The sequence below is a fragment of the Gorilla gorilla genome, chromosome 11, assembly GCF_029281585.2.
Source record: "Gorilla gorilla gorilla isolate KB3781 chromosome 11, NHGRI_mGorGor1-v2.1_pri, whole genome shotgun sequence".
NCBI lineage: Eukaryota > Metazoa > Chordata > Mammalia > Primates > Hominidae > Gorilla > Gorilla gorilla.
In genome coordinates, this window is record NC_073235.2 from 67,020,520 (window position 1) to 67,041,952 (window position 21,433).

The following is a 21,433-nucleotide window of genomic DNA, read 5'->3' on the forward strand; positions in this document are numbered from 1 at the left end:
AATTGCAACAAAAACAAAAATAGACAAGTGGAACCTAATTAAACTAAAGAGCTTCTGAACAGCAAAGGAAACTATCAACAGATTAAACAGACAACCTACAGAATGGGAGAAAATATTTGCAAACTATGCATCCGACAAAGGTCTAATATCTAGAATCTATAACGGACCTAATTCAACAAACAAAAAACAACCCCATTATAAAGTGGTGAAGGACACGAATCAACACTTCTTGAAAGAAGACATACAAGGAGCCAACAAACATGAAAAATTCCTCCACATCACTAATCATCAGAGGAATGCAAATCAAAACCACAATGAGATACCATCTCCCACCAGTCAGAATGGCTATTATCAAAAAGTAAAAAAAAACATCAGATATTGGCAAGGCTGCAGAGAAAAGGGAATGCTTATACACTGCTGGTGGAATGTAAATTAGTTCAGCCACTGTGGAAAGCAGTTTGGAGATTTCTCAAAAAATTTAAAAAAGAACTATCATCCAACCCAGCAATCCCATTACTGGGCATATATCCAAAATAAATAAAAAGACACCTGCACTCTTATGTTCATTGCAGCACTATTCACAATAGCAAAGACACAGAATCACTAACAGTGGACTGGATAAAGAAAATGCAGTACATATAGGCCAGGCATGGTGGCTCACACCTGTAATCCTAGCACTTTGGGAGGTCAAGGCGGGTGGATCACCTGACCTCAGGAGTTGAATTCAAGCCTGGCCAACATGGTGAAACCCCATCTCTACTAAAAATAAAATTAAAAAAAAATAGCTGGCTGTGGTGCCATGTGCCTGTAATCCCAGCTACTCTGAAGGCTGATGCACAAGAATAGCTTGAGCCCGGGAGACGGAGGTTGCAGTGAGCTAAGATCGCGCCACTGCACTTCAGCCTGGGAGACAGACCGAGACTCTGTCTCAGAAAAGAAAAAAAAAAAAAAGTGGTACATATAAATCATGGAATACTATGAAGCCATAAAAAAAAGAATGAAATCATGTCCTGCATAAAAAGAAATAAAGCCACACTCCTACAGCCATCATGGATGCTGGATTCCCTATTCAATAAGGGCATTATCCTAAGCAAGTTAACACAGGAACAGAAAACCAAATATAATTTTATTTATTGAAAATTCATCATTTTGGACAAAAAGAGTGCAAGAATGTTTCTTAAACAATATGCAGAGCCGACTAGCTGATCACTAAAGTTCTGGAAAATAGTTCATCCTTTGGTTCTTTACATCAGTAGCACTCACAGAAGACCTGCAGTAAAGATGTCAGCGGTTTATTCTGTTAACAAAGAGCATCTGTAGCTGCATATCACATTTAAGGAGGAAAAATCCACTGTAGTTCTTTCCATTCATGTAAATATGCAAATTAAATTGAACATTTTACTTCCTACCACAATTAGACTGAATAGATATTGCAAGATTATAATAAACTAAGCAAAAAGGCAAAACTAAAACAAAAAACATTTTAAAGACAAATCTGTTTATATTTTGTGCTGAGGAAGATGACAGTACCTCAATAGTGATTACTCTCCTCTTACATCGGTAAAGAACTGGAAGTTATTAAATCTACTACATGTTAGTATTGGGGTAGCATTAATGTTTTCAATTGTTCTGTTTAAACATATAATCTGAGTGAAAAACCAAAGGAAAACAAAAACACAAGAAGGCTGTGGAAGTAAAATTCTTTCTCATGAGCTTTGGTCTAATGCATGGTTGATGAAGTCATGAGAATATGCTCATATCTTTGATTTTATTTCAGCAGTTTCCAGAAAATACAGTAATAAAGAAATAAACTTCTATTGCTACTTGATGCCTAAAAGTTTAAATTTAGTATGTGGATCAAATTAATTCCCAGTGTTCCACTTTAAGCTTTTGCATTAAAAGACCTGTGCATTTTATTCCTTAATACAAATAATTTGCAGTGTTCTCAGGGAAAAACACTTCTTGATTTACAGAGCAGATTTTTATTACTGAACTGCAAAGCTATTTGTTAGAGATAAATGGTAGTGACTATAACAAAAAAAAAATTTAAGTCCCCCCGAAAGAAAAATTTAAGAATATAAAATACTGTAATAATATATTATGCTAATTAGGAGCTAAATGAAATAGCTTGGAATAGGGCAGATATCTATTGAGAATTAACACCATACTTCTAGGAGATTAATTATCATGTATAGAAGTTAAACTAGTCACAAGTGGCAATGAAGAAAATATGTGTTGAGCCTTCTCTGTCCTAGAAGATGAGGCAACAAGTCATATTGGCCAGTATGACATACCTTTAGAAGCAAGCGTCCTTGGCAGGTTGATAACTATCTAGGCTGAGCTGTCAAAGTCAGTTGCACTATTGTAGCCCATCAGCTATCAGCTGAAGATACTGTGGAACAATTCTAGCTTCCTCTCCACAGGCCTTACTCTGTCCCCTTCACGAGGTTCTGACATGTCCTAGGACACCAGTTGTCAAATCAGAAGTACAAACATTTTCTAAATGGTTCAGGGAATGCATGTAGTGTTCAAAAAAACCACTTCCCAAATCTTTAAAAAATGAATCCTCCTAAGAACACACCTTTTTTTCTGCCAAAATCATTTTGAATTCCATTTCATAAGAGAAAGGATGTTCATTTGAACAGAACCTTTCATTGGCACATTGCTCTGAGGCATAAACTCTTGAATGCATCAAACAAAGGGACGATTTTGTATATTGGCAGCTATGCTAGAAAGTAAATGACTCTAATGACTATGTATAAAATTCTTTCACAAGTCTGAACAAATTGAAGCAACTAATGGAGCTGTCACTGATAAATTATTTAAAATGATTTTGATGATTTCTTACTAAAAGTTGTTAAACATATAATGCAATGAAGTTTGTGGCAGGCTGAACTATTGCCCCCAAAAGATAACCACATCTTAATTCCTAGAACCTGTGAATGTCACGTGTAAAAAAAATTTTGCAGACAGTATTAAATTAAGGATCTTGAAATGGAGATTATCCTGAATTATCTGGGTGGGCCCGAAATGTTACCGCTTTTATAAGAAAGAAGGAGATTTGACACAGACAGAAGAGCAGAAAGCAATATGACCACAGTGGCAGAGATTAGGTGATGCAGCCACAAGCCAACAAATGCTGGCAGCCACCAGAGCGGGAAGAGGCAAGAAATTAGAGCTTCCAGAGGACACATATCCCTGACGACACCTTGATTTCACTCCAGTGATATGGATTTCAGTCTTCTGGCCTCCAAAAGCGTGAGAATAAATTTCTGTTGCTTTAAGACGAGTTTGTGGTAATTTGGAACAGCAACCACAGGAAACTAATAAGGAGTTCAAAGAATCGAATGACATTGCCATAACGAACTCCTTCCTGTCTTATCTACTTATATGTAAACATGTTTTGAAAACAAATCTATAAAAATAAGAAATCAGGGGACAAAATTGTTGCCAAATCCTGTCTCACTCTAGTAGAACGAATTCTTTAGAACATATTAAAAGAATATTTTTAAACCCTTCACACTTCACAATAGAGATGCATTTCCAAATAAAACATTTTAAGAGGCTACTCCTTGTGTTTATGTCTTAAAAATGTGAAGGACTTACTTATTTCTTCAAGAAAAATTTAGGGTCTACACTACCATAAAGAGAACCACTGCTATGGATATTTATACCTGTCTGTGCTACAATTGACTCAAAATGTGGTCCAAATGACAGCTTACTTTTTTAAATAAATCAAACACTTTGCATTGTGCTAATAAAATTATTATGACATGTATTCTTCCATCAATTTGAGCTGTTTTAGCTCTAAAATTCCCATAGATCTTTAAATGAAGAGGGGTGGGTAAATTATAAAAATTTCTAGGATTGTTTCCACTTTGCGCTACTTTCTTTCTCTTGTGACTACAAATAACAAAAAATAAAAAGAATAAAGAAATGATTATTCATAATTCTTTTCTATTTTCATACCTCGGAAGAAAATCTTCACCATAGGATCTATACTAAAATAAACAGAAAAGCAGGACTTCCTGAAAAATAATGGCAAAGAAGCCACTGGCTTCACTCTCCCCAACAGAAAACCAAAACCAAATAAATAGCACTGAGATTTTCCCCAGAAGTATCCCAGAACTCAAATATGAAGATGAGGCAGTTCCACGGGCGACAGGAAAGTAAAGAAAAGCTCCAGATGGTAAGAGAATCAAACTTCCATATCCACCACGATGCCCCTCCCACAAGCTTGTGAAAAACTTTCCCCCAACTCACTGTGTTTACACCAGAAAAAGTGAGATTAAGGTGGACAACCTCTTACCCCATCTTGGGTTCCCTGGCAGAAGATCTGTCTCTGTCTTAATCATAGGAAGCATCGTGATTGCCTGATGGGAGAAATATCCCTGAGGACAGGCAGAGACATAAAAGGGGGCAGTTTCCCAGCCCCAGAAACTCTGCTCTGCAACCCAGCCAAAGGAGACACCAAATCAGAGTGGCTGTTCAGCAGCACCACACGATAGGAGGTTCATCCCACAGGTCCCCTGGCCATGGGTCCCTAGCCAGCTGTCCCGCACTGTTGGGATATCCCCTTTGGGAACCTCTCCCATTTGGAAAGTGCAGTGCTCTGATCTTCACTAGAGCCAAGGCGAACCTAGGTTTAAGGCACCACCTAGAGCCAAAAAGAAGGCAATGACCTATGGGCAAAAACCTCTAAGGAATATATCCAATAAAGAACAAAAGAAGCCAGGTAAAGAAGGCTCGAATAAATAACTAATCCTTCAGCGCCAAGATACAGACACACATCCACAAAAACAACAGCGAACAGGGAACCTTGATCTCTCTAAACAGACACAAGGAACCAGTAAGTGACCCCAGCAAGACAGCGATATGTGAGCTCTGACCAAGAATTTAAAATAGCACCTTTAAGGAAATTCAGTGACTGCCAGGATGAAATTGATAAAATCAATTCAGATATTTATAAGATAAATTTAACAATGAGATTGAATTTTTTAAAAAATACAACAAATTGTGAACCTGAGAACTACATTCTCTGAACTGAAAAATTCATTAGAGGCTCTCAACAGCAGAATGGATCAAGCAGAGGAAAGCATCAATGAGCTGGCTATCTGAAAATACACGATCAGAAGGAAAAAAAGAAAAAAGAATGAAAAGGAACTGGGATCACCTACAAGATATAGAAAATTATCTCAAAACACCAAATCTAAGAATTATTGGTGTTCAAGAGGGAGCTGAATGGGAAATAGAAAAGCAGTGATGTGAGACAATAACTCCGTATCCTTACCTACACCTATGTGAGGCAGGTGCTCAAAAAGGGTCCAGCTGTGGTCATCAATGTAATGATTCTTCAGGATCAACAGCTGACAAACATCTCGAGCCGTTATGTCACTGGGTACATCTAAAGCCCTGCTGGTTTCATCTTCACTGTATACTTTAATCACCTGTGTAGGTAGAAACAAGAAAAAGACCTAAAATATTCCTGTTTGTGTTTTTAATAAATTTTATTGTATATATTTAAAGTACACAACATGATGTTATGAGATATATATAAATAAATAGCAAAATGGTTATACAGTAAAACAAATTAACATGTCTATCACCTCACATAGCTACCCATTTTCTTGCAAGTGTGGCAAAGGCAGCTAAAATCTAGTCATTTCTCAAAATTCAAAATTCAATACACTATTATGAACCATAGTTCTCATGTTGTGCATTAGAGCTCTAGATGTGTTCATCCCACACATCTGCTACTTTGTATCCTTGATCTACATCTCCTCATTTCCCTCCACCCCACCACTGTCCTTGGTAACCACTGTTTTGTTCTCTATCTCTGCATATTTGACTTATTTTTAGACAGCACATCTGAGATCATGCAATATTTTTCCTTCTGTTAGAAAAGAAAGAAGGACTTATTTCACTAAGCTTAATGTCCTCCGGGTTCATCCATGTTGTAGCAAATGGCAGCATATTATTTTTTAAGGCTGAATAGTATTTCATTGTGTGTATCTGTATGTGTGTGTGTGTGTGTAATGCAAATATAAAATAAATTATGTATATATGCTCCAATATCCACCCATCAATGGGACATGGTACTTAAGTTGTTTCCATATCTTAGCTATTGTAAATAATGCTGCAATGAACATGGGAGTGCAGGCATCTCTGTGACATGCTGACTTCAACTCCTTTGGGTATATATCCAAGAGAGGGATTGCTGGGTCATATATGGCAGTTCTATTTTTAATTTCTTTACAAATATCCATACTGTTTTTTCAGAATGACTGTATCAATCCACATTCTCACCAACAGTGCACTAGCATTCCCTTTTTTCTACACTTTCACCAGTACTTGGTATCTCTTGTCTTTTTGATAACAGCCATCCTAATGGGTATGAGGTAATATCTCATAGTGGTTTTGATTTGCATTTACCTGATGATTGGTGATGTTGACCACCTTTTCATATACCTGTTAGCCATTTTTATGTCTTCTTTGGAAAAATGTCTATTCAGGCCCTTTGCTTTTTAAATTTTTTTTGAAGGAGTTTCATTCTTTCACTCATGTTGCACAGGCTGGAGTGCAATGGTGCGATTTCGGCTCACTGCAGCCTCCACCTCCCAGGTTCAAATGATTCTCCTCTCTCAGCCTCCTGAGTAGCTGGGATTACAGGCATGCGCCACCACGCCCAGCTAATTTTGTATTTTTTTTTTAGTAGAGACGGGCTTTCGCCACGTTAGTCAGGCTGGTCTCGAACTCTGACCTCAGGTGATCTGCCTTCCTCAGCCTCCCAAAGTGCTAGGGTCACAGGTATGAACCACCACACCCAGTCCTTTGCTCATTTTTAATTGGGTTAATTGTTTTTCTGATATTGAGTTGTATGAGTTATTTATAAATTTTGGATATTAACCCTTATAATTACATGTGGTTTGCAAATACTTTTTCCCAATCCACAGGTAGCCTTTTTATTAAAATATTTTATTAAAATATCATTCTGGTAAGTCAGCAAAGATTAATCAGTTATAATTCCTTATACAGTGTCTTCTACATTGAATTTTCTTACACACTGAATGAATGTTACCTATCCAAGACGTGTTTATGTGCCAAAGCTACTTTGTCCGACAACTTTCATTCTCTTCACTGTCTAAACTAAAGGTCATTCAATAACTATTTAGTATTACTTCCCCACCACTTTGGTCTATGAAAAAGCTATGTATCTCTTATCAATATTATAGCTGGGCACAGTGGCTCACATCTGTAATCTCAGCACTTTGGGAGGTTTAGGCAGGCGGATCACATGAGGTCAGGAGTTCAAGACCAGCCTGGCCAACATGGCAAAACCCCATCTCCACTAAAAATATAAAAAATTAGCTGGGCATGGTGGTACATGCCTGTAATTCCAGCTACTTGGGAGGCTGAGGCACAAGAATCACTTGAACCTGGGAGGCAGAGGTTGCAGTGAGCCAGGATCGTGCCACTGCACTCCAGCCTAGGTGACAGAGTGAGACTCCATCTAAAAATAAAATAAAATAAAGTAAAATTTCATATTCTATATTTAAATTCCGTAAATAACCCTAGTAACATGGGTGATTTATTGCAGATATACTCAAGTAGTACAAGGAGGGAATAGAATCAGACTTTATGAAAAGATTTCTCCATCTCAGGTATGAATATTTCGGTAAAAACTGGCCAGATGTTCACCCAATCCTTTCTCTTTTCTCCCCTGCAATTAGCTGTGGCCAAAGAATTGAATTTTAGTCAATTGAATGTAAGCATATAGAATGTTACACTTCCTGACCCATGAAAATCTCCTACATATTGTCCTCCATTGCTTTTTGCCATTCTCCCACTGAACAGAATGACTACAAAGGCCTAGAGGAAAGGAAAGCCATAAGACAGAATGAGCCTTTGTTCCTAAATAACCACATAGAAGACGCCTAACTATGAAAACCCCTATAAGACTCTGACATGAGCAAGAAATAAACTTCTATTCTGTTAACTCACTATGAATTAGGATTTATCTTTACAGCAGCTAATGTTATAAATTAAAATGATTTATCAATTCTGTCCTATCTTTTAAAAATTATACTTAATGACAGTGCAATGAAATAGTTGCTCTCTTACAATGATACAGTAAAACTATTTGGTACATCTATTGGATAATATTTATCAAAAGTATTAAATGGTCTATTCCTTTGACCCAGCAATTTTTCTTAAGCAAACTACCTCAAATATCTGAACTAAATATGGAAAATGGCTTTAGGCATTACATGTCCAGCAAAGCATTATGTGTCATTCTATTGACCTAAACATCCAACAATAAAAAAAAAATGCAAACTACAGTATTTTCACAGAATGGAATATTATATGGTCCCTAAAAATGTTATTCAAGAAAATGATATAAGAGCACTTAAAAATTCTTCAGTGGTACGTGCAAAATTACTTGGCTTTGTCTACCAGTCGCCTACTCCTCTTCTGATAGATAGATAAATTTCCTTTTAGAGTACCACTCCCTCCCTCACCAGCAGACTTTGTGCTCTGGTAGCTCCACCTTCAGCTCAGTGACAGTTTGCTGGAGCTGCTGGAACTGGCTTGCAAGAGCTGATTATTAAATATTCAGGAGCTCTAAAAGCCAGGCATCTTAAAATCAGCCATGATGGACGTATTTATATGATAGAAACCAGTAAATTCTACATATAAGGTCTTTTTAAAATTTTTATTTTTAGAGCCAGTTTATCAGTGCACCATCGCCTCAGCTCCAGGGTGGAAGATGTTTTCTATATTGACCAATCAGTACCCAGACAACAGTGATTATTTAAGAGATGAGCATGTCACTTAATCAGAAGCAGTTAGAGCCAATTTAGATATATGTTCACATAATCTTGGAGTACACTTCCTTTTCTACTGGACCTAAGCCTGGGAAAATGTAGGCTGGAGTTGCTACTGTTACTAAAAGAACAACTGTGGGCAAATGGGGCCCACACAGAGTAAGTCATGATGCAATAGACCGAATGTTTGTACCCTCCAAAATTCACATGTTGAATCCCTAGTCCCAGATGATGATATCTGGAAGTGGGGCCTTTGGGAGGTAATTACATTATGCAGGTGGGGCCCCTATAAATAGGATTAGTGTCCTATGGAATAGATCAGTATGTGATCCAAACCAAATAAGACAAACACTTGCAAACCATTCTTTCTTAGTTGCACATGTGATTCCTTCTACCTGGAAGAAATTTCAGTGCTCTGCTCACAAACAACAGGCTTTCTCTGGCAGACTTCCACCTAAATTTGGCCCTGGTTCCAATCGCACTTGCTCCAGAAAGTCTTCCCTGACTGTCCAAGGGTTCATAATGCGCCTCTTTTATGTGCTCTCATTTTGTAACTTTTTGTTTGCATGTCTTTCTCCCCAGCTATGTGTCTTAGACTGTTTTGTGCTGAGATTAAGGAATATCTGAGGCTGGGTAATTTATAAAGAAAAGAGGTTTATTCGGCTCATGGTTCTGCAGGCTGGAGAAGAAGGATGGTGCTGGCATCTACTTCTGGTAAGGACCTCAGGATGCTTACAGTCATGTCAGAAGACAAAGGGGGAGCAGGGGTGTCACATGGCAAGAGAGAAGGCAAGAGAGAAAGCAAGAGGGAGGGGAGGGAGGTGTAAGATGCTTTTTAACAAACAGATCTCTTGGGAGCTAAGAGTGAAAACTCACTCAATCCCATGAGTATGGCACCAGGACATTCATGAGGAATCTGTCTCCATGACCCAAACACCTCCTGCTAAGCTCCACCTCCAACATTGGGGATCAAATTTCAACATGAGATTTGGAGAGGACAAATATCCAAACTGTATCACTCTCCTAGCAAAAACTCTTTTAAGAAAAGTCTCTCTTTATTCATCATTTATCATTGTATCACAGGAACCTACCCCAGGTGATATATGACTTAATACAGATATGTGGAGCGAGGGAACTTTGTACCACTTACAAAGCCTATCACAGTGCGTTGTATATGGTAGGTACCCTATATAATGGCAAATTTTAATAGAAAAGTATTTTCTGCCTTTGAGTATATAATTAATTACCATTTTTATGCTCAGGAAATTAAAAATATTCTCAATGAGTAAGAGACAAATACTTTCTCATCATACAAATTCCTAGGTAGGAACTGACTCAGTATGGCAGTTCTGAGTTTTTGAAGTCATTGAGGCTGATACCAAGTCATATGAAAAAGGTCATAAAAACACACTGTCAAAATCAGATGCTATTCTCTCTGAATTTTCACTTCATTCAAATTTTGGTGAATACATGTCATGCCCTATGATGTCAAGGTCTATTTGGAGTCTCAGTGTTTCTCATGTTTGCATCTTGGTAGGCTACTGCTCTAAAGGATATATCTTCAGCATGTGCATCTATACTAGACAACTGATGGAATTCTGAGGCATGCTGCTGTGCTTACAACTGCCTGGACTAAACACTCGTGGGTGCTTCTGCCAAAGATGATGTGAAGATGACCACTCCTGAGAGAACAAGAGGAACCAACTCTGGGACTGCTCTTTCATATGCAGCAATAACATCACTGTTTCTGTTCCCTGCTGCACATTCCATGCCAAGAAATGGGGGGCCTGAAGAATGATCTAGGGGTTGCTGAAAATGCTCTCTGCACCTCCTGACTACCCCCATATGTTTTTCTACAGTAAGCTCTCATCACCTGGGGTAACAGAAGTATGTCTCTTATTTTGCATGCTCTATCTCTTATTTCAGAGAAGCTAAGAAAATGAAAAACTAGAGACATTCTGAAGGCTAAACCAATTTTCTTAAAAAAAAGGGCTAGAAAAGAGCAAGAGGTAAAGTTGGATAAAATGAGAAAGTGACTAAATAATCAGGATATGCCACTATTTTCTTCAGACTATGTCACTGCAAATTTAGACATAAGTTGACAAGAATTGAGATGCACAAATTTAGAGGGGCTTAGGCCAACTTGAATTTCTGGAATAAGTGCATATATTTCATTGTTAGAATGAATAAAACCTGCTGAGAGAAAAATTTAATATTTTTGTTTGAAATCCATTTCAAGCCCTTATTTTTTAAAAATCCTATTTAATGCTCACACTTATCCAAAATACACATTCATCTATGAATAACAAATTATATTTAGGTTGATATTCCACGCAGTAAATCTCTGTCATCTCTTAGATATAGTCTGTAATTATCAAAATTCCTTATACGATGAATGGGATGCCTTTGTTAAAAAGTCTCATTTAATTTCTATTTATCCCTCCTTAAAATAAATGAAAGGGCCAGTGCGGTGGCTCACACCTGTAATCCCAGCACTTTGGGAGGCCAAGGCGGGCAGATCACCTGAGGTCAGGAGTTCGAGACCAGCCTGACCAACATGGAGAAACCCCATCTCTACTAAAAATACAATATTAGCCAGGAGTGGCTGTAATCCCAGCTACTCAGGAGGCTGAGGCAGGAGAATCACTTGAACCCAGGAGGCGGAGGTTGCGGTGAGCCAAGATCGCGCCACTGCACTCCAGCCTGGGCAACAAGAGCAACACTCTGACTCAATAAAGAATATATATATATATACACACATATAAATATATATGAAAAAGGAAAAGACAACTGAAGCCTTAACTCCCTAGTAGAGTTGAATATGCCTCTTGCCCAAAGAATTACTACACTAAACCTTCCTATTTAAGAAGAATTCAACTCATCACAAAAACTGCATGACTATACGGGTTAAAACTAAGTTAAAGACTTTTGTGATCATGTAAAAAACAAACAGCAGAGCTGTTCTTAAGAACCACTGAAGCAAAATATTAGTATTCTATTTCCTATACATACTAAAAGGTAAAAAAAAATTAAACATTATATAATCATGCTATTTAATAAAGGGATATTATACATTTCTTTAATAAAGGGATATTATACATTTCCAGTGCAGTGGCCCAAATTCATAGTTTGCTTTAGAGTTAGCAGTATATTATTCATATCAATTTATTTACAAGATCTTTTGAAATTGGATGCCAACAGGAAGAAATTCTTCCTGGACCCTAAAGAAGAATAGGAAGAAATTTTGTTCCACCAAAGGATTGAAAGTTGACTAGCAAGAGAAACATAGCACTGATAAGGTTTATCTATAACAACCCACCAGCATAAACAGAGCGTCCAAAGAAGGCCAAGAGTGTACACACTGCCTGTGTTGGAAAGCCCTTCTGTGTCACTCTAATCCTGACAATCACAACAACCTTGGCCTTTGGAGTAGTTTACAGCTTCAAAAACTGCCCTAGGAGCACATGGCACCTAGCAATGCAAATTTAATACGTAGTCACTGCAGCCCTTGCAGGGATATGCTGGAATGTGGGTGAAGCAAATCTCTGTTTTGGCTGACATTCTATCAAGGCATGTTTATACACTTTACACATCAACTCCTCCCCTAGACTGCTCTTCATAAAAAGTAAGTGGAGGAAAGAGATTAAAAAAACTAACACAACCCATTTTTAGAATACTAGATGCAACAATGTTAAAGCACAACAAGAAATGGTAACTTTTCAGAAAAAAAACCTTGAGGCCTTTTAAAGCCTCTTGACTAAAAGCGACAAAATATTTAAAATGAAAGTCAAAGGCCATTTCTAAAAATAAATAAACAAAATAAAGTCAAGTCAGTATGTATCACCTTGCTCCCAAAGCATACTTAGTATTTCTCTGCATCACCTGAAATTCTAAGAACATATTTGGAGAGCTATAACTAAGGAAAAAAGTGAGCAAAGGCTAAGCAGTCAGCCTTTCTCCTCCTCCTTGCTGACTCCAAGGAATGGGATGGCATGGGATAGCCAGATCCTTTTCAATGTGAATTCATTCTAGAATATTTGAAATGAATTCGGCGTTGTCAATGGTCGTTTGAGAATGTCACAGAGCAAAAGAGGGCTTTGGATCTGCCATGACTGGAAAGTCATTAATTATGCCATAGGTTTGCCCCACTTACCCTTTGTTTCTTCAAGAACAGAGAGAAGAGAAATCATCATTCAGCAGGTAAAATAATGAGCATGGATTAAACATAAAACAATGAGTAAGAATCCATACGATGAAGCAAGAGAAAGAAAAAAAGAGCAAAAGTGAAAGAAAAAGATATTTGGGCATAGTTATCTATGGTTATCTTCTGTGTCAAAGTTTCTATTTTAGGAAATTTTAAATTCAATACTTAAACCTAACTAAATTATTATTAATTAATTAGTCTTCGATTTAAAATAATTTAAACATTATATTTATTTTAAATTTATTTTAAATATCATATTTAAATATGACCTTAGCATGATGAGACATATATAATTTTTAAACAGAAATATAAATTCATTAATTTATGTATTGTATCTATTAATTATATATGTATAGTTAACATATAGTTAATACATAATAAAAGTAAGAAACAAGGCTCACAGGAATTTTCTCTGAACTGTGTCCTAAAGCTAAGCTTATTTCTACAGCTCTTTGAAAGTTTATCATCTAACCACAGTAAATTTATAAAAGAGCTTATAATGTTTCAATATTTTTCTTTATTATTTTTAATAGATAGGCAATGTACTAATAGATAGGCAATGTACTCATATTTCATGTGAAATATTTTTATATCAGGGTCAGAGTAGTCCTGAATTTTTACATTCTTCTAAATAAGAAACACAGTGTCCTAAGATAACAAGAGACATTTTTAGATATCTTGAATTAAGCAATTCAGTAGTTCCCTTGAAAGAAAAGGAATGGGAAGCAATGTAGTCATTATTACTTATTCCAAATCTCTAATTGTGTTTTTAAAATTTTGCATTTTAAAAATAAAGACTGCTCCAAAAGACCCTAACAGCTCAAGAATATCCACTGCTTTCTTATTGCTATCCTGTATTATTTTCCTAGCTGTCAAATATTTACTAAGAGAAAAACAGTATATAGTTTTGAGAAATCAGGTTGCAAGAAAAGCCTCCAATCCTCTCCACTTGTGAGGGATAGTCAAAAACACATTTTCCTTGAGCATGAACAGTACATGCTAAATTAGTTATAAGACATTACTTAAAACAGATACTGTCACCAATATCGGAATTACAAGGATTGACACAAACAGGTTTATTCCACATCCCTGTGCCCCTTTTCACTTTATTCCCTACAATCCTGTCCTCTGACTCTAATCCTACATTTTTTTCTGTTTCTTGAAAAAGTCATGCTCCTTCTCAACACAGGGCCCTTGCACATGCTACTGCTTGTGCTTAGAACACGGTTTCCCTACCCTCTACTTTTTCTGCTCCCTCATATCTTAGGATAAACCATTATTTCTGGGAGGAAGCTTCCAAAGACCTTCCAGCTTAGGTCCAGGCCCTTTGTTGCAAGCATGCAAGTGTGCAACTATAATTACTACGTGTTGCCCTTCACCATAAGAACGATGTATGACATCAGGGACCACTGTTTTCTCCTCTTTATATCCCCAGCAGTGAGCAAAATGTGGGGCACACAGCGACAGTCAAAACGATTCCTTCACTGATGAAAGAAACCATCATGTACACCCCTGTATGAGACAGTATTAGTGAATTCCAAAATGGTAGTGTTGACACCTCACGGAGTTTGAAAACCTCTATGGGAGAAAAGACACATGTGAACCAAAGAGAAAATTTAGGCAAATTTTCATGAAACTTATGGACTGAACAAAGGTGGCTTAGGTGACTGCTGAGAGCCATTTCATATCTGGCATTCTGAAAGAATAAGGAAAGAAGGTAAGAAAACACCTGTGTGGGACAAACATGAGCAAACATACTGAGGAAGAAAGGAGCGAACAATACTCAGGAAAGAATAACCAGACCACACTAAATGGAGATCAGAAGGGCTAAGTTATGAGGACAGGGAGTAAGCATGGGTGCCAGGCAGCCTGAGGAGGGGGTGCCTTCACCCAGTACCGCGGAACAGTGGTTTCCATCAGTGCAAACTACCCAGGGGCCACCACAATAGGAAATGCTTTTCAAGATACACAAGTGATGGGTAGCTTTTTAAAAAGTTGGCAATGTAGAAATAATTCTTAAAAATTAAATGTTATTTAATAATAACAATGACAGTTTTACATGAATATGATTACAAAGTGGTAAGAGAATCAGGATAAATAACCACATGATGACTTAATCACTTAGGAAAGGGTTCAGCTACAATAACAGAAAGTCATTCCTACCTACAATGGGTTAGCCAGATTGAGGCTGACTTCCTTCTCACATTCGAAACCAGGGCAGGCAGCTCAGGATTTGGTGAGGCAGTTCCATCAAGTCACCCCTGACCAAGGCTCTTTCTGTCCTTTCACAATCTTTGAGGTATGGCTCTTATCATTAAGGTCGCAAGATGGATCATCTCCACACCACCTATGTAAAAACCCAGCCCTGGTATAGATTTGTATGATATTACATTTCTGCAGTAAATTATAGGGTCATGCCTGGATAAAGAGATTCAGAAATAGAGTACTTGTGTTCCTGGGGATCCACAGAGAGCTTCCAGGAGTCCTGGATATGAATTCAAAATCCACAGATGAGGTTTTATGATGCATTAATTTCCCATCCAGCAACAGGCTAAAGAGTAGTGGTCTCACTACTGGAAATGCCCTAAACTTGGCACAGAAGGGAAGTTAGCACTGTCACACCAGATAGCCTGGGGCACTGACACTGCAGCAGCATGCCGCATCTAGGGTTCCAACCAACAGAAAAAAAGCCTGCAGGCAAGAAGAGGCTCAGGACATCTCCTTAAAGCCCCTCCATTCACCTTTATCCTCCTACTCTATTATTTACCTTTTCTGCTCTCCTTGTCTCAGGCCAAGAGCCATGAAGAGTACTCATTCTTTGGGCCTCCTTTCTTCCTATTAGGTAGAAAGAAGGACTCCAACTCAAGTGGGGGTTCAATTTGACAAAGAGAAATTCAAGCCCTTTCAGTTGGCTCTGTTATGTGGCAGAAAAAAAGACAAAAGAAACTGCTCCAATTTCATTATAAAAGAAAGCAAACATTAACAACTACGTTAGAAAATATCCTAAGTTATCACATACAGACACACACACACAGACACACATGTTATTTTAAGACCTAAATCCAATATGAATAATAAAGAAAGGTTCAAATCACAAATCCCACACTGAAGTTTCCGATGATTTCATCAAAGCTGTGTTCTCTGAAGTTTCAGTGTTTTTAATACTCATGCAATTCTTGCTAAGATGCCAGTGCTAATTCATCTTTGAAACAAGAAAACCTCTGCAAGTGCTAATGCTAACTCATATTTAAAGCAGAATACCACTGGCCATGCGTATGTTGGACACAATGTTATTTCAGGATCTCATTTCAGTTTTTAAGCAATAGTTTATTCCCAGAACAGCCATAAGACATGTCTAAGTGAAAAAGTTAAAAATTGATTCACACAGTGAGAAAGAAGAACAAGTAGTAGGGGAGGGGTGGAATAAGTGTTTAGAAGAGAGGGAAAACGTGAGGTGGAGAAAGATACTGTTTGCTAGAGCCCAAGACACATCAGACTTTATTGCAATTATTGAGTTGTCTGGCATCAATTGAAGCCCTTTTAGGAACTACCTTATTTCCTTGATTTTTTAAAAGCACATTTTTTTTCACATTTAACTTCTCTGAAACCTGGATGTAACTTACCCTTAATGGTATGTTATAGTTTTATTGGAAGTATATAAAATGATGATGCTTCTTACAACTTAAGTGCCATACAATCAATAAAATATGCTATGTTCAACCTTCCCAGGACATTTGGGGGTATTATTTCATAAACTTATAATAGCGTACAAAACATCACTTTCTAGATCCTAACATTCCCATGCAGTAACAAACACTGGGAACAACTGATGTATACCCATTTTGTAATTTTACTTTTCCTTCATTTTTCTAAATATTTATTTACTTTTCTTATTTTATTTTATTTTTCTATGAGTTACTGGGGTACAGGTGGTATTTGGTTACATTAATAAGTTCCTTAGTGGTGATTTGTGAGACTGTGGTGCACCCGTCACCTCAGCAGCATATACTGCACCATTTGTAGTCTTTTACCCCTTGCCTGCTCCCTCTTTTCCCCCCAATTCCCCGAAGTCCATTGTATCATTCTTATGCCTTTGCATCTTCATAGCTTAGCTCTCACATATTAGTGAGAACATATGATGTTTGATTTTTTATTCCCGAGTCACTTCACTTAGAATAATAGTCTCCAATTTCATCCAGGTTGCTACAAATGCCATTAATTCATTCCTCTTTATGGCTGAGTAGTATTCCATCGTATAAATATACCAGTTTGTTTACCCACTCGTTGATTGATGGGCATTTGGGTTGGTTACACGATTTTGCCATTGTGGATTGTGCCGCTATAAACATGAATGTGCAAGTATCTTTTCGTATAATGACTTCTTTTCCTCTGGGTAGATACCCAGAAGTGGGATTGCTGGGTCAAATGGTAGTTCTACTTTTAGTTATTAAAGGAATCTCCATACTGTTTTCCATAGTGGTTGTACTAGTTTACATTTTTCTAAATATTTATTTTACATCAGTGAAAGACATGCATAGAGCACAGTCTTGTAAAAGAAATGGAATCTATACTGTTTAGAATCATAAAATACTAAAGGTTAGAAGGGTTCCTGGAGAACATCCACTGAAATCCTCCCATTTCACAAATGAAAAAGCTGAAGCTGGAGTCTTGACCTGCTCAAGGACCTCCAAATGGTCACCAGCCGAGCCAGCCACAGATCCCCATTTCTGGCTCCCACCTGATGCTGTATTCTTACCATTCTGTTCGTCCAGTATTTAGGCTGCTTTAAGCTGCTGCTTCTACATGACATCTTGGATAAAAGTATTAGATAAATAAACACTAGAACGTAATTAGATGTATACATACATATATCCCAAAGCACCTAGTTTTTTGAGTGTCAAAAAAAGACTATTTTTCTTTGTTTTGTTTTGTTTTTTCACTTTTCATAGCTTCTCGCCAGAATAATTGCAAATACTGAAGTAGCCAGCAGAGGGAGTCTTTATTTCTCAGTTTGTGCAAATAGAGAAAATATCATGTTTCGAAAACTGCAACCTTGTTAAAACTATGGGGTTTCTGTTTGATACAATCACAAGCTTGTGACAAAGTTAATATCTATTTTTTCAGAATTAGTAAATATTTGAATTTTTAAGATAAATGATTTCTACATATTAAACATTAATAAGAAGGATTTGGGGGGCATATGTATATATACATATGTGTCACCTCACCAGGAACCTTTCCTGGAACTCAAACTTGAAGTTTTCGCTGGGATTTTGAACAGTTATATCAAATTTTTTCTTCAAATATTGATAAAACTACCCAAGCTAATTTCAGTTTTGAAACTGCAAAATAATAATTCCTGGTATTTTCCCAAACAAAGCCTGAATGTATACGTTCAAATATGCATGTCTGATTAGGAGGCTTTCTGACAATGCTGTTCTTGCCAAAACAAATTTTGAATTCCTCTTTGAGAATTATCATAATGGCAAGCATTTTTAATATCCTACAGGGGTAGAAAATCCTTATCCTTTCTAGGGGTTTAGAATCTGAAATTACCAAAAGTCTTGCTTCCTTTTTTTTCCTGCCAAAAAAGAGATTATTATTTTTAATATTTGGCTTAGAGTTCTGGGGCACAGCCATGAGAGCCAGCCCTACAGACTGCCCCAAGCAATAGTCTGAGACCGTTCATTAGCCCAGCTATTTTTAATCAGCCTTCACTGCCAAATGTGGAACATGCATTACAGTGTGCAAAATCATGATGCCCAGCAACTGTACTCATGGGGGTTCAGCCCAGGTGTTCACAGTGGACAGGGGATCCTGGAATCTGCTGTGATCAGATCTCAGACCCCAAACTTATTATTAGCCATGAGTTTTAGACTCCTCATACTGTAAAACGGGCAAAATGCTGGCAAACTGATAGCACTCAACTAATGTTAGCAATTATTATTATAAAATTTTGAAAGCAAAATAAGGCATTTCTGAATAAGTCCCAAGAGACCCCTACAGTCCTGTTGAGCTCTAAGAAACTCTGACCTGATGGTTGAATCACTACGTCTTTGAGGCAAAACTGAGTGCACAGCAAGGAAAAGTAGCTAGGAGAGCAAAAGGCAGATTGGCAGAAAAGGTGAGATTCGTCCCATGAAAAGACTACAGGTGAGAGGACAAATTACTGCAGCTACACGGTGATGAGCAGCTATGCAGTACATGTGCCCAGGCAATTCTGAAAGACAGCCTCCTGTGCTAGGTGGAGCAGAGGCCCGGACCTCTGTCCCACCTCTGTCATTTATGAGCGAGGTGCTTTGGCAAAGACACTTAACTCTCTAAGCCAATTTTCCTCATCCAAAAATGGGTTTGGCCACCAAGCTTTTAGGGTTCTTATGAGGGTTAAAGTGAATGTGTAATCAATGCTGAACATGTTGTAGCTGCTATTTTTTATTGTTCTTTGTGAAGGGCAATACTCTGTGTGAAGGGTATACCAAATTGCCTGCTGCAGCAAGTTGGAGCTAGATAAAGGTAATGAAAAGTCCTGAGCATTACAGCTTTTCATCCCAAAAGATGAGAAACTTGGCAAAAATAAAGGAAAAGCAACAGAGAGACAAATATTAGGAAGGAAATAGCAGGTCAGTATCTAAAGAGCTCAATCTTGCCTTTACAAAAATTGTTTTTATCCAACTAATTGGTAATTAGATACCAACTTTGTGCCTTCTATGTGCTGGGCATTGGGGTTCAATGATGATCAAAAGTAACAAGTTCTCACCATCATACAGCTAAGGTTCTATTAATAGTAACACCACTTGCCTACTGAAGCAACGTCTTAATACTAGACCTACTTTTATCCCTTTCAAATATACAACCCAGAAGTCCCTGTCTAATACTCCTTAGGACATTGAAAGGAGGAGTAATTAACCACCTATCTTGTATTTAAATCTACGTTCCCAAAGATTTTTTAAAAAATATTCATCAGCGTATATAGTTGGATTCATTTTTTTAAATTCAAATTAGAGTCCTTCTAAAGTTACAGAAAGGAAAGCAGTGGGAGCAAGCATTTGAAAGATACATTGGTCTTTCTCTCCCTGGCTGAAATCAATGAAGAAAAACCACTTTTTGTGTGACTCGCTTTCTACTGTGAAATCTTTGGATAACCACTTTAGGAGAATAGGGCACAGAAAGTTTAAATTCTCAGTCACAGGGAAATTTAAACTGTTTATGAAACTAGTAAAACATGCCATTTCACAGGTGGGGAAAAAGGGAAATTCATATTTGTTAGACTTCTACTATGTGTGAAATGCTTCTAAATATTTATTCTGTTGAATCCTCATAACTGTTCTGTGAGGAAGCATCATCATCCCCAAGATAGAGAAACTGATTCTCAGAGGGTTTTGAAAGAATGCTCCCAAAGCCAGGGCACTGGTGAGTGATGAAGCTGAGCTCAAACTCTGGGCTTCCTGGCTCTAAAGCATATAAATAATCTGCTACATCACACTTCCTAAAAACTCACTTCTCAGGAAAAGAAACATTTTACTAAAATGCAAATACCATTCATCTGTGTTACACCCTTCCTGGTTGAGTATGCAACTAAGTTACTCTGTACAAAAGTAAAAAGGGCAGGAGAAATATCAAGGTTTAGCAAGAATGAGAACTCTGGATAAAAAGCAGTAACAATGCCCACTACCACTTCACTATCACCTTCCAAGCAAGTCCACCATCTAAACTAAGACCACCATCCATGGCCTTCCACGGCCCTCTTCTGCTCAGGAACTCTGCTCTCTCCCCACTTATTACCATACCTACAATCCCTATACAAGTAATAGAATATTATTTGCTCAAAAAGCATAGCCACATTTCATATCTGGCACCAGAATAACAAAAATCCCAGAAAAATATTTACTAAATGTCTAATATGTCCAAGGCACTTGTAGAGGAGATGGCGAGTTACCCACCAATATCCACCCTTCCTCTCTTCCTTCCTGATGAATCCTGATTCTGGTGAGGAGGGCAGTGTGCTACACTCCAGGCCCACATTTCCTGACTCCTCTTGTATCCAGAGTTGGCCAATAAGATGTAAGCAAAAACTCCTGGTTACTCCACAATGGCACGTTAACTGGTATAAAACTCACGAGCCTGTTCTTGGTCCTTCACATTCTCTGTGCAAAGACTGTAAACAGGATGACTGGAAATTTACATTTATCTTTCCATAAAAGGAAAAAGGACCCACACTAGAGAAGAAATAATAGAAAGCGGGAAGGAGTTCAGTTGCCTGAGGACATTGTGGGGCTGCAACATTAGCTTTGGATTTATCCTTGTAAAGTGAAAGAAAAATAAATCTCTTTTCCTCCTTAATCCACAGTCCTTTGTGCTTTTTGGTTACATGAAATTACATTCTGCCCATAACTGACAAAACATT

At 37.6% G+C, this 21,433-nt stretch overlaps 1 protein-coding gene across 3 annotated transcripts in view; it reads right to left on the bottom strand.

Moving 5' to 3' along the window:
- GRB14 (growth factor receptor bound protein 14) overlaps nucleotides 1–21,433 on the bottom strand; it is a 128,497-nt gene that overhangs the window by 49,931 nt on the left and 57,133 nt on the right. For all 3 annotated transcript variants that reach the window (XR_008677718.2, XM_031008807.3, XM_004032716.5), the window contains one exon: nucleotides 5,291–5,447. Coding sequence is in view for 2 of the 3 variants with exons in the window: in XM_031008807.3 (XP_030864667.2) it covers nucleotides 5,291–5,447 (157 nt within the window). In the remaining variant the exon portion in view is untranslated. The remainder of the gene's footprint in view (nucleotides 1–5,290; nucleotides 5,448–21,433) is intronic.